Source organism: Podarcis bocagei, assembly GCF_964188305.1.
Source record: "Podarcis bocagei genome assembly, chromosome: 16".
Classification (NCBI taxonomy): domain Eukaryota; kingdom Metazoa; phylum Chordata; class Lepidosauria; order Squamata; family Lacertidae; genus Podarcis; species Podarcis bocagei.
This window is the reverse complement of record NC_138142.1, coordinates 18,849,390-18,862,457: the sequence shown is the minus strand read 5'-3', so window position 1 is coordinate 18,862,457 and position 13,068 is coordinate 18,849,390. Positions and strand designations below refer to the sequence as shown.

At 49.5% G+C, this 13,068-nt stretch overlaps 1 protein-coding gene across 2 annotated transcripts in view; it reads right to left on the bottom strand.

The window, feature by feature from the left end:
- Window positions 1-3,157: 3,157 nt before the first annotated feature.
- POLE (DNA polymerase epsilon, catalytic subunit) overlaps window positions 3,158-13,068 on the bottom strand; it is an 80,941-nt gene continuing 71,030 nt past the window's right edge. For both annotated transcript variants that reach the window (XM_081174614.1, XM_081174615.1), the window contains 10 exons: window positions 12,433-12,606; window positions 10,663-10,788; window positions 9,806-9,938; window positions 8,863-9,052; window positions 8,021-8,152; window positions 6,833-7,026; window positions 6,463-6,663; window positions 5,422-5,547; window positions 4,431-4,520; window positions 3,158-3,719 (listed from right to left, as the gene is read on the bottom strand). In XM_081174614.1, coding sequence (XP_081030740.1) covers window positions 3,606-3,719; window positions 4,431-4,520; window positions 5,422-5,547; window positions 6,463-6,663; window positions 6,833-7,026; window positions 8,021-8,152; window positions 8,863-9,052; window positions 9,806-9,938; window positions 10,663-10,788; window positions 12,433-12,606 — 1,480 coding nt within the window. In that variant the 3' untranslated portion in view covers window positions 3,158-3,605. The remainder of the gene's footprint in view (window positions 3,720-4,430; window positions 4,521-5,421; window positions 5,548-6,462; window positions 6,664-6,832; window positions 7,027-8,020; window positions 8,153-8,862; window positions 9,053-9,805; window positions 9,939-10,662; window positions 10,789-12,432; window positions 12,607-13,068) is intronic.

Here is a 13,068-nt window from a genome sequence, read left to right as displayed (position 1 = left end):
CCCCCCTCAACTGTATCATATCCTTTATCCATAGTTGTACCTGGGATCTCAAATGCCTTGGCTCCCGAACAAATCGGTTCCCAAACGATCGAAACCTAGAAGTGAGTGTTCCAGTTTTTGAACAATTTTCAGAAGCCAAACATCCATCCCGGCTTCCGATTGGCTGCAGGACGCTCCTGCAGCCAATCAGAAGCCGCGCCTTGGTTTTCGAACGGTTCCGGGAGTTGAACCGACTCCTGGAATGCATTCTGTTCAAGAACCAAGATACAACTGACTACAGAAAAGTAGACCTTCTCAGAGCTCACCTGGGAGTTTCTTTCTATCCTGTCGCTCAAACACAGAGCGCACCTGTCTGAGCTTTCTTTGCATGTCCTCATCAATCCAAAACAGAGGACTTCTAAAAATTAAATATAAACAATGCAGAAAAACAGAGAAATAAAAGATACAGGAGAGAGGGAGATAAAGAGAGGGAGAAAGATACTTCCACCTCCCTATCTTCCAATTATGTATATTACAATTACTCAAATTATCTAGCCCATACACTCCAGGGTAGTTTCCTTGTTGCAAATACCCAGCTTTTCTCCTATTCTGCTAAATGGCATTTTCTCAAATTTTTCATCCTAGGCCTCCAGAAAATCACTTTTGTCACTGAGCCAGCCCAATATAACTTTTCTTTCCATAAATGGGCACCTGGTTGGCCAGTGAGAATGGGATGCTGGACCAGCTGGCCACCGGCCTGATCCAGCAGAGCTCTCCTTATGTTCTGAAGGCCACGCAAACATACTTGCCGGACTCTTCCCCCTGAGGAAGAAGTCCCTTGGCATCCTCTCCGCAGGTACCCAAAAGGAGACTGCGGGCAAGGATTTCTCCCTCCGCACCGAGTAAACTTTAACCATCACAGCATTTCTGGCATCCTTCCATCTCCTTCCCAAGGACAGGGGGAAAGAGAAAAAGAGAGAGTCAGGCAGATAAAAAAGACTGGCACTAATTGAATCAGTCGGCTTTTGCAGTCTAATTAGTTTCCAGAATTCTTTGGAGAATTCTCAGGTTGCTCAGACTTTTTGAAGGGAATGTTTACTGATTCAGCTGTTTTTTTAATATACAAAATAAAAAAATTCCTTCCAGTAGCACCTTAAAGACCAACTAAGTTAGTTCTTGGTATGAGCTTTCGTGTGCATGCACACTTCTTCAGATACACTGAAACAAGTTGCCAGATCCTTCTATATAGTGAGAAGGTGGGGAGGGGTATTACTCAGAAGGGTGGTGGGAATGGGAGATTGGCAGATAGCTGAGATGAGCCTGTTGACGACTCTTAACGACTGTAATAGGTCTTACAGGAAAAGGCAAGGGGTGAGAAGGTGAGAAATGGCTTAGTCATGTATAATGAGATAAGAATCCAATGTCTTTGTTCAGACCAGGTCTCTCCATGGTTTTAAGTTTGGTAATGAGTTGCAATTCAGCAGCTTCTCTTTCCAGTCTATTTCTGAAATTCCTTTGTAGTAAAACAGCTACTTTGAGATCTTGTATAGAATGTCCTGGGAGATTGAAGTGTTCTCCTACTGGTTTCTCTGTTTTGTGATTCTTATACAGTATATGAAAAAGGTCAGAGGTGGGGCCCCTCCAGAGCCACTCCCAGGTGTGCTCCTGGGTTTCCTGTAATGGTCACGCCCCCTGCTGCATATCACAGGTATGGGGAAAGGGAGGCTTCGTTGAGAGATCAAAGCCACAGGGCATGGCAGCAGTGCAGAATCGAGTATTATTATTTTATCTGATGAAATTAAATGAAGCTTTGGCCCTCCAGATGCCGAACTACATTTCCCATCAGCTCTGGCCAGCATGGTTGAAGACCACGGATGACGGCCTTCAGCTGCATTTTTAGTTTAGAGCAGTGGTTCCCAACCATTTTTCAGGCCACGCCCCACCTAAGCATCTCTCAAATCCTGATACCCCCCCACCTGTGACATATAATTCTTATATTTCAAAAAGTGAACTATCCATGTAGAGGAAGCCTAAAAGGCCATTAGCTGTTAATAACGCATTCTCGAATTGCCCCCCTTAAAAATCAATGTGCCCCACATTGGGAACCACGGGTTTAAAGAAAAGGTGACATGGTAGCAGTTTATAAAATGATGCACGACAGGGAGAAAAGTGTGCAGGGAACAACTCTTCTTCCTCTCTCATGATGCTAGAGCTTGAGGACATCCATGTTTTTCCAGGACAGATACAAGTACTTCTTCATTCACCAAACTATGGAACTCACTTCCACAGGAGGCAGTGATGGCAACGAACCTAAATGGCTTTCATAAATGATTAGACAAATTCATGGGGAAGAGGGCCATGGACTACTACTAGTCATGACGGTTATGCTCTGCCTCTGTGGTTGGAGGCAGAGGTGCACTTGTAGACGGTGCTGGAAACCGCAGGAGGGGAGAATTGCTCTATTGCTCAAATTCTGCTTGTGGGTTTCCTACAGGCATCTGGTCGGCCAATGTGAGAACAGGATGCTGGACTAATGAGCCACTGGCCTGATCCTGCAGGCAGGCTCTCACGTGCAAACGAGAGGTGTGTGGGTGGCTCCATACTTGATTAGAACTACAGTGGTACCTCGTGTTACAGAAGCTTCAGGTTACAGACTCCGCTAACCCAGAAATAGTGCTTCGGGTTAAGAACTTTGCTTCAGGATGAGAACAGAAATCGTGCTCCAGCGGCACGGCAGCAGCAGTAGGAGGCCCCATTAGCTAGAGTGGTGCTTCAGGTTAAGAGCAGTTTCAGGTTAAGAATAGACCTCCAGAACAAATTAAGTTCTTAACCCGAGGTACCACTGTACAGGGCTGGGAGATGCTTAAATGTCTTGTCCACACTACTTCCCCAGGTCAGAACTGCCCCCCAGGATGTGGACTAGATGGGCCTTTGGAAAGACCCAGTAGCCAGGCTCTCCTTAGGTGCTTCCAAGGTCTGCCTAGAATCCTGTGTTATCTCCGTTAAAGGACTCCTTGATGCTCTTTTGTCTGCTTGCAACTAAATGCCAAAGCTTCGCTTATACTCCTTGCAGAACAACGACAGGGACAGCTGCTGCCTTCCCAACCACAGCAGGAGAGTAGCGAGAGCAGGATTGAGAGTGTGTGTCCGTAGGACTAGGCATCTAGCATATTAGCAATTAACAATGTGGAAAAAGGATTTATTTACAGCATTAAAAACACACACACAAACACAGAATAAAATTGGGGCAAAAAAAAAAAGAGAGCTCTGTGATTGAAGGCTTTTTCTGTATCTTGCACTCCCAAATCCCAGCAAAAGGAGATCAAAGAAGCAGCAAGTTAGCTAGCCTACTTGTGGATGTCTCTTCACTTGCTCCTGGTCTTGCTTTCAGAAGACGGTACCCTCCTCCCCATTCGCTCGCCAGAAGGCGTTGCCTGCTTCCCCGCAGCATGCAACAAACGTCAAGTCTCTGAATATTTTTGTCCCAGGGCGAAGCTGAACTTGCAGCCTGGCCCGGAGAATAGTCTAGGTCCCAGGACCCCATGGCAGATGTGGGGGGGGGGGAGGGGCTCTTACGCTGAGGTGCAGGTGTGTGCCAGCCTCTCCACAGCGATAGCATCCTCATCTTACAAGAGAAGCTGAGGGTTCATCTGAAGCAGCCATTTAATATTCTCCAGCAGGTAGCCCATGTTGTAGTGCCGGGCGATGCTTTGAAAGACCTTCAGCTGTTCCAAGAAGGCCTGAGAAAGTAAAAGAAGAGGCAATGAGGGGAAGTTTCTATAGGATGGATCTGCTTGAGGCAAGGTAAAAGGTAAAGGACCCCTGGACGGTTAAGTCCAGTCAAAGGCAACTATGGGGTTGCGGTGCTCATCGTGCTTTCAGGCTGAGGGAGCTGGCGTTTGTCCACAGACAGCTTTCTGGGTCATGTGGCCAGCATGACTAAACCACTTCTGGCACAATGGGACACTGTGATGGAAACCAGAGCGCATGGAAATGCCGTTTACCTTCCCGCCACAGTGGTACCTATTTATCTACTTGCACTGCTCTGCTTTCGAACTGCTATGTTGGCAGGAGCTGGGACAGAGCAACGGGAGCTCACTCCGTTGCGGGGATTTGAACCACCGACCTTCCGACCGGCAAGCCCAAGAGGCTCAGTGGTTTAGACCACAGCATCACGGTAGAGGAAGGGACATAGCTTAGTGGGTGGGCACCTGCCTTGCATGCAAAAGGTCGCTGGTTCAACCCCCAGCATCCCCTCTTTCTGAAACCCTGGAGGGCTGCTACCAGTCAGTGCAGACAATCTTGACCTAGAAGGACCAAGAAACCAACGCTGTATATGACAGCTTCCTATGTTTCTGGGAGGAGAACAGCCACATCCAAGGGAAGGGGACTGTGATGGTTTGAGGAACAGGGTAGAAAAGGGGAGGTTGGCAGGGTCAACCAACACGTACCTTGGTGGGCAGCAGCAGGTCGAAATCTCCAGCGCAGCTGCAGTAGACAGGCATGTGGGTGTCTTTGATGCCTTTGCACTTGAGGCACACCTGAAACACAAGCGGTGCTTGGGATAAGGCCCTGTCTGCCTGCCTGGTCCACACGCTGCCCCTGCCGCATCTTGCAGTGCTTGAGCCCTCCCTGCTGGGGAGCAGCCTCAACCTCTCCTCTAGTGCAGAACCACAAAGCCAAAAAGGACCAGGAGACCCCTGCCTGCACACAGAGTGGCAGAAAGAGAAACAGCACCCCCCACCCCGGCTTGGTGGGTGCAGATCATGGAATCACAGAGTTGGAAGGGACCCACAGGGCCTTCTAGTTTAACTCCCTGCAATGCACAGGATGTTGCAAAGGGCAGGATGAGATATGGGGCGCACAGGAAGCGCTTGCAAAACTGCAGGTGTGAAACTGCATGACTGAACGCTTCCACCGTATACTAGGGAGGTGTGCGTATGTGCCTTGCCTGTCTAGGTCAGCCTCTCCCATCTTCGTGTCCTCTAGATCACGGAATCGCAAGATTGAAGGTACCCTCCCCCAAGGGTCATCTACCCCCTGCAATGCAGGAATCATGGCTAAAGAATTCCTGACAGATGTCCACCAATGGAATTTGTAGTCCAAAGCATTTGGAGCGCACCAGGTTGGGGAAGACTGGCGTGCATACGTGCGTGTGCATACACACACACACACACACACACACACACACACACACACACACTTTAAGATATGCCAGTTCTTAATATGGAAATTGCACAGAGAAAACTTCTCCAGGACCCACCAAGCTTCAGCAGACCAGTCTCATTAAATGCCTGGCCCCTGGTCTAGCTTGTGTTTCAGCGCTATCTGGGGTCAGGAATCAAGGGGGCATGGGAAGGTTGCAGGAGCTCCCACTGTGGTTGAGGAGCCGAGTGGGGCTCTGCACAGGCAAGCTGGGAATTGCCTCTCGTCTCTCCTCACCAGATCTTGAAGGGTGAAGGCCATCAGCTTCTTCTGCAGGGCTTCCACCAGGGCCATCTCGATGGCATCCGAGTCGTACTGGGCCTGGCAGTTGGAGCAGGCCCAGGTAGGAAGCACAGAGCCATCCTGGGAGGGAAGGAGAAGAGAGAAAGCGATGACTGTGAGAGGGCTTCAAGTTGGACAGGCTGAGCAGGAAGCCTAACCCTAACCCTAATCCAACATAATAAAACATCAAACATTAAAAACTTCCCGAAACAGGGCTGCCTTTAGAAGTCTTCTAAAAGTCAGATAGTTGTTTATTTCCTTGACATTTGATGGGAGGACATTCCACAGGGCGGGCGCCACCACCGGAGCTGGACCTCAGGCGGAATGATGGAGGTGGAGACGCTCCTTCAGGTATACTGGGCCAAGGCTGTTTAGGGCTTTAAAGGTCAACACCTTGACTTGTGCTTGGAAACATACTGGGAGCCAATGTAGGTCTTTCAGGACCAGTGTTATATGGTCTTGGCGGCCGCCCCCAGTCACCAGTTTAGCTGCTGCATTCTGGATTAGTTGTAGTTTCCGGGTTACCTTCAAAGGTAGCTCCACGTAGAGTGCATTGCAATAGTTCAAGCAGGAGATAACTAGAGCATGCACCACTCTGGCAAGACAGTCTGTGGGCAGGTAGGGTCTTAGCCTGCATACCAGATGGAGGTGGTAGACAGCTGCCCTGGACACAAAATTGACCTGTGCCTCCATGGACAGCTGTGAGTCCAAAATGACTCCCAGGCTGCGCACCTGGTCCTTCAGGGGCACAGTTATGCCATTCAGGACCAGGGAGTCCTCCACACCCGCCCCCTGTCCCCCCAAAACAGTACTTCTGTCTTGTCAGGATTCAACCTCAGAGAACCACTGCCACCCAGAGTAGACAGTATGGGGCTGCAAGGATAAACAGCCTGAACAAAAGACAGAGAGGGGAGGCTGTATATTCTTCTACCGCCTGTTCTCTAAACTAAAAAGCAGTGCTTTGGAGTCAATCGACGATCAGGACTTAGCTGGTACCTGAGAGAGGGCCGGGTCCTTGCAGAGGTCCAGGTCTCGGCAGAAGTTGCAGTTCCTGCAGATCATCTCTGGGATGACGTAAGAGCGACAGGGGTCCCGGAACTGGGCCTCTTCCGAGAACTCCCCCACTTCAATCAGGCGGAGCAGGTCCCGTTTCAGCTTGCTCACCTGGTTGGCGATGTTTGTGTCCAGAGACAATACCTTTAGGGGTGGGAGGGCAGAAGAGAAACAGCAGATGAGCCAACTGGGCTCTTACAGAGTGAGGTGGGAGGGAGCAGGAGAGAGAACAAGGCCCCATTGTGAGATCACAGTTCATCCACCGCTGACATGGTCACAGCTGTCTCTCCCCTCTGCCTACAGTGATGCTCACCTTGCAGACGTACTTCACAAACTCCAGCGCTGGATTGTTGAGCATCAGGTGGGAGCCGGGCAGAGCAGGGAACATCTCGGAGGGCTCCGTGGTCTGTCGAGAACCGGTCACCTTCTTCTGCACCTTCTGGGTGATGGTGAAGAAGCTCTGGGTGAGCTCGTTGGTGACGTACTCCTGGGAGAAGGTGATCATGCCTGAAGGGGAGGGAGAGAGGAAGAAGATGTATCTGAAAATGCGCTGCGGCTCAGCCAGCAAAGAAAATACCATATTTTGCCATGTATAGGACGATCCTTATTTTTTTTAACCCGAAATTAAGTTGCTTAGCTTTATGGGGGGGGTCACTTCCGCCAATCGCTCACCTGCCTGCCCACCGCTGCCGATCGGACACCTTGCCACAGCTGCCAATTGGCTACCCGCTTGCTGCCACCAACAACCCACCCACCCTTCGCCTGACCATTTGCCGCAGCCAATCGCCAGCAGGCCTTGCTGCAGCCACCAATCACCCGCCCAATCGCCGCTGCCAATCTCCTGCTTGCTGCTGCCATTAATTCTTTTTTTTTGGTAAATATTTTTTATTAATATTCAATTAAAGACATTCCAGTTAATAATAAATCAAATTTAATCTTGCCACATTAAAACATAAACAACAAAACCAATTATACATCCGAATTAAACAATTTCGGGGTGGGGTGGGGCTGCTGCCATTAATCTGCATTTACTATCCGTGTATAAGACGACACCCAAATTTTGCCTATTTTTTTTTAAAGCAAAAAGCATTGTCTTATACATAGAAAAATATGGTAAATAACAAAATACCTATTTCACAGGTGGGGAAACCAAGACCTGGACATAGTGATCTGCCCACCCCTTCAGGAAATTGTCCCTTTGTTTTAAATTGTGGATGTGGGGTTTTTTAAAAAATGTCAAAGTTACCTGCATGCACGAAACAGGAAGAAGCGACTTGCCTAGCAGTCATAATTAAAAATACTTCCAACCTTTATAGAATGTTGTTCAAAAGCCCTACCTATAAGGGTTTGGTCGGGCAGCAAAGGGAAATGGGAATTGGCCTAAGGTTACCTCCATCTCGATTAATTCACGGTGGAGGCAAGATTTGAGCCAGAGACCCCCAGGACTGGGCTATCTCACCCAAGGGTGCAAGTCCAGGGAGGGACATGGCTGGGTACTCACCAGGCATGACACCTGCCTCTCCCACAGGCTCCTGGGAGACCTGGCTGCTTGCTCGCCTCTTGATGGGGGTGCTCCCAGGAGCGCTCCGACGCATCTCTTCCTTCATGCTGTGGTAGACAGCAACGATGTATGCTGGGGAAATGGCAATGGAGTCATGAGAGGACAAGTAGAGACACGTTTGCCTCAAACTCTGCTTGCAGGGACCTCTCTGGCTCCTCCCAGCCCCACCTGCTTCACCCCCGTTTGTGAAAAAAATGGCGGGCACCTGAAGGGTCAAGCATATCCCCCCCCCCCGCAAGCAACTGCTTTCCCCTAAGCAGGGCCTTCTTGGGAGCCACAGCATGAGCCTCCAGTTGTTTTTGGACTACAATTCCCATCATCCCTGACCGCTGGTCCTGCAAGCTAAGGATGATGGGGGTTGTAGTCCAAAAAAACCAAAAACAAACCACAGCTGGAGACCCAAGTTTGTGAAACCCTGTCATAGTGGTTAGAGTGTCAGAAGAGGACCTGGAAAAACACAACCCAGGTCACTGGGTGATCCAGTTACTGACTCTCATCATCATCACGACCTCGCAGGGTTGTTGTGGGGGATAAACAGGGAGAGAACCATGTATGTTACCTTGAGTTCCTTGGATGGAAAGGTGGGAAATAATGCAATAAATAAGCAAGCATGCAAGTCATAGGGGAAACAGGCAGCAAATGGGATCTGAGCAGACTCTGGGATGGTTGCAGAACTTGAGGGAGGAGAGGGGCTCTCAGCACTAGAAGCAAAACCCTTTGTCCTCCCCCCCAGATAGGATTCAGCTTCAAACACTGGGGCAAACCTAGGAGCGCCGCCTCACCAGACACAATCATGAGGAAGTAATTCTGGCAGGAGGCTGCTTGGGGCAGGTACTGCATGATGTTCCAATTGTTCTCCAGCAGTTCTTCCACGCCATTGTCCTCTTCAGCCCCTTCTTCCTTCTCCTCTTCTTCTTCCTCTTCCTCCCCTTCACTGCCTTCAACGGAGACTGCCCGTTTATCACTGATCCCCTGCAAGGAGGGGACGGAAGACAAGATGCCGACAGTCTGGCAAATGCCCTCTTCCCACTCGGTTTCTGGACCTGGGGCAGGGAACCCTTTCTCAGGCCAAGGGCCGCATTTGTTTCTGGGAAACCTGCCGGGGGCCACATGGCAGTGGTGGGCAGGGCCAGAGGCAAAAGTGGGCGGAGCAATAGACTTCAAATAAATAAATAAATCTTTGTATAGTAGGCTAGTTGCTACAAACACAACTCCCTATCCTCCATCCAGAGAAGGAAGGGCAATGTTAGAGTTCAAGGACATATTCCAGCCAGGGGGAAACATTGGAGAGGGGTGTGTGGCTGGGGAAGAGCCCCAAGGGCCAAACAGAGAGGCTTGGAAGGCCATATTGGGGCCTTGGGCCAGGGGTTCCCCATACCTGACCTAGGGAGAGAGAGAACACCACTCCTCCATGTAGGCAGGTAGAGAAGCCTGCATCCCCCACCTGAGCCAGAAGATCCCAGGGGATCAAGTACAGTGGTAACTCAGTTTTTGAGTGTCCCGGAAGCCGAACGTTTTGGTTTCCGAACTTCAAAAACCCGGAAGTAATTGTTTCCGTTTTCGAATGTGCCTTGGAAGTTGAACGGTTTTCACCACTGAAATTGAAATTCTCCCTTTGAGTTGTCGAACGTTTCGGAAGTCAGACGGTCTTCCGGAACGGATTACGTCTGACAACCGAGGTACCACTGTACTCCCCAAATGCGCCTTCTTTGCTGGTTTTCTTACCTCCCCGTAGTGGATCTGGGACGGCACTTTGCCCTTGATCCCGCCGTAATTAGCTGGGTCCATCCACAGCAAGAACTCCCAGCAGCGCGAGAAAGAAATGGTCAAAGAGTGGAAGATTTCTCTTGAATGGATGCTGGAAGAGGAAGGAGGGTGAGCCATGCAGAATCTCTCAGGGAGGCAGAGAGAGAGCTCCCTCCGCGGCCCCAGATGGAGCCGTCAGGAGAACAGCCACAATGTGATTATGAGAAAAGCTCAGCCGCCAACTCCCTTGACCAGAAGCAAGTCTGTTGTGTAGCACCCATGGCCCTGAAGGGACACGAGGCTACAAGGAGCATGGGCTGGCAAGTCTGGGGTGCCTTTATCACCCTCCCCATATTAAAAGAGAACTGGCATGGTGCAGTGGTTAGAGAGTTGGACTAGGAGCTGAGAGACCCAGGTTCAAATCCCCATGAAGCTCCCTCAGCCTAACCTACCTCAAAGGGTTGTTGTGAGGGCAAAAGGAGGAGGAGGAACAGAACTACTACCATTTTTTATGTGCTGTAAGCTGCCCAGATTGACTGGGGAAACCCAGCCAGATGAGCGAGGTATAAAGAATAAAATGATGATGATGTATACCTCCTTGAGCTTCTTGGAGGAAAGGCGGGGTAAAATTACAAAGAAACAGAAATAAAATGAAAAGGTCAGTCTCCTTTCACGGTGGCTAACAAGTGGAAACCAAGAAGGAACTTAATGGAGCGAAGGAGACTAAGGGGAGATTTAGACTAGGCGCAAAGCCAAAAGGCACGTCTGAACACAGGGCCCTTCACCAGGCATTTGAACGTCAAAAGGGTGGACACGTGAAGGGGTTCTAGAAGCACCTGTTGGTGATGTATTCCACATAGGCCAGGGCATCCTCGATGCGCCGCTTCTTGGTGCATAGGATGATGCGGTTGAAATTGGCGTAAACCACCGAGGAGCCGAGGCGCTTAAACTCTGCCACCAACCTGGGGAAAAAGAGAGTGGAAGGTGAAAAGAAAAGAAAAGAGAAAAGGGGTAGCTGATGTTGCAGTTGTGGATGGATCTATGCTATGTACGTGTGGCGACCCAGGACAAAAATGTGAAATGCGCGCCTCTGACCCTCCAAAAGGAATGTGGATCTGATGCAGGGTTCCAGCCTTCTATAGGAAAGTGGGCTCCTGTGGGCTTGCTCAGTGGAAAATTTAGGAGATAAAAAGTCACCAGCCGCAAATCTGGTGGGCTGTTTTTTGCGGGGGGGGGGGGGAGGCTATATACCAGGGGTCCTGAGTCTGGAGAAAGGAAAAGATATCCTTCCCTCCTGAAACCGTCTGATACAGGGAAGGGAGTTTTAAACCTCATTATGCACCACCTCCCACAAACCTAATGCTCCTATTTAGGACTTGATCAGCCAATTCTCTCCACCCCCCTACTCTGCTCTCTCTATAATTTTTTTTGTTGTTGGAGGGGGGGAAGGTTGTAAAAATAAATAAATCCATCAGGCTGAGGTTCACCCAAACACACTGATATTAAACTGTATGTTTAACTTAAGAAAGATGTACTGATGGTTATTATATATTTCATGAGAGTTGATGGTGGTTTTCATTTATTATTATTATTTCTTTTTCCATTCTTAAAAAATGTATTTATGGTCCTTCTATTTTCCCTTCCCTCCCCTTTGTTAAATTTGCACATAATTGTGTGATACATAAAATATGTTTTTAAAGAAAAGAAATTTGCACATCAGAAAGTTCGTAATGATAAAAAGGGATTGCTGAGCACGGCCGAGAGGCACCACCTAGTGGGCTAGTCCAGGATTACAGAAGCGAATAAGTTTTTTGATGTTTTTCACACCACCAGAAATCAACCAGCATTGCTTGGGAATTCATAGAAACATTTTTTGGGGGGAACATTTCATCCTGCCATCTTGATTCAGAATGGCACCTGAAGCAATACATCCATAGATCAAAACTCTCTCTTCAATCGCAGGAAGAGATTGCACCAAATTGGGTGGTGAATATGTTCAGAGGTGTCTAAATCACTGCAATTCAGAATGGTTTGGGTCCACCACCTTGATTCAAAATGGCACCTGATGGGTGTCCAACCACAGCCAAAAAACAATCTCCTCCAGATTTGTGCCAAATTTGGCAATGGTATCACAAGAGGGACAGGGTGGCGCTGTGGGTTAAACCACAGAGCCTAGGGCTTGCCGATCAGAAGGTCGGCGGTTCGAATCCCCGCGACGGGGTGAGCTGCAGTTGCTCGGTCCCTGCTCCTGCCAACCTAGCAGTTTGAAAGCATGAAGGGCAAGTAGATAAATAGGTACAGCTCCGGCGGGAAGGTAAATGGCGTTTCCGTGCGCTGCTCTGGTTTGCCAGAAGCGGCTTAGTCATGCTGGCCACATGACCCGGAAGCTGTACGCCCTTGGCCAATAAAGCGAGATAAGTGCTGCAACCCCAGAGTCGGTCACGACTGGACCTTATGGTCAGGGGCCCCTTTACCTTTTTATCTCAAGAGGCGAAGAGGAGAGAGGAACAAACCACTCCCCAAAATGTACAATAGGCAAGTTGGCTATCTATATTTTTTATAAACACACACACAAGAGAAAGAGAGATAGATAGATATGGACTCACTGGAGGAAGAGCTTCTTCATCATGCTGTGCAACATGCGGTGCAAGGCAGGATCGTAGAGCAGCGAAGTCGGGGAGCGCAGCCAGCGGTAGAAATGAATCACCTGGTTGTCGGCGTAGACGTTGTGGTACTGCGTGATCTCCTTCACCCAGCCAACCACCACGCTCTTCAAGACCCTGCGAGCGAGCAGAAAGGTGGAAGCTGGCCACTAGATCTACAGAGGTGCAACTAGAAATCCCACAAACCCAAGCAATTTCTCTTCTGACGTCATTGCTGCTTTCCACTGTCTGCCCATTCTTCTATTTTCCCCCGATGAGATGTACCGTATTTTTCGCCCTATAGGGCGCACTTTTTCCCCTCCAAAAATGAAGGGGAAATGTGTGTGCGTCCTATGGGGTGAATGCAGGCTTTTGCTGAAGCCTGGAGAGCGAGAGGCGTCGGTGCGCACCGACGCACCGGGCTTCCCCCGCCCCAGCCCCGCGACTGGGGGGCGGGGGGGCGGGAAATAATTTTTTTAATTTATTCCCCCCCCCCCAAAAAATGAGGTGCGCCCTATGGGCCAGTGTGCCCTATGGGGCGAAAAATACGGTATCCAAAACCGAAAAGGTGGTTGGTTAGTTCCTCCTTTTTCCCTTTTG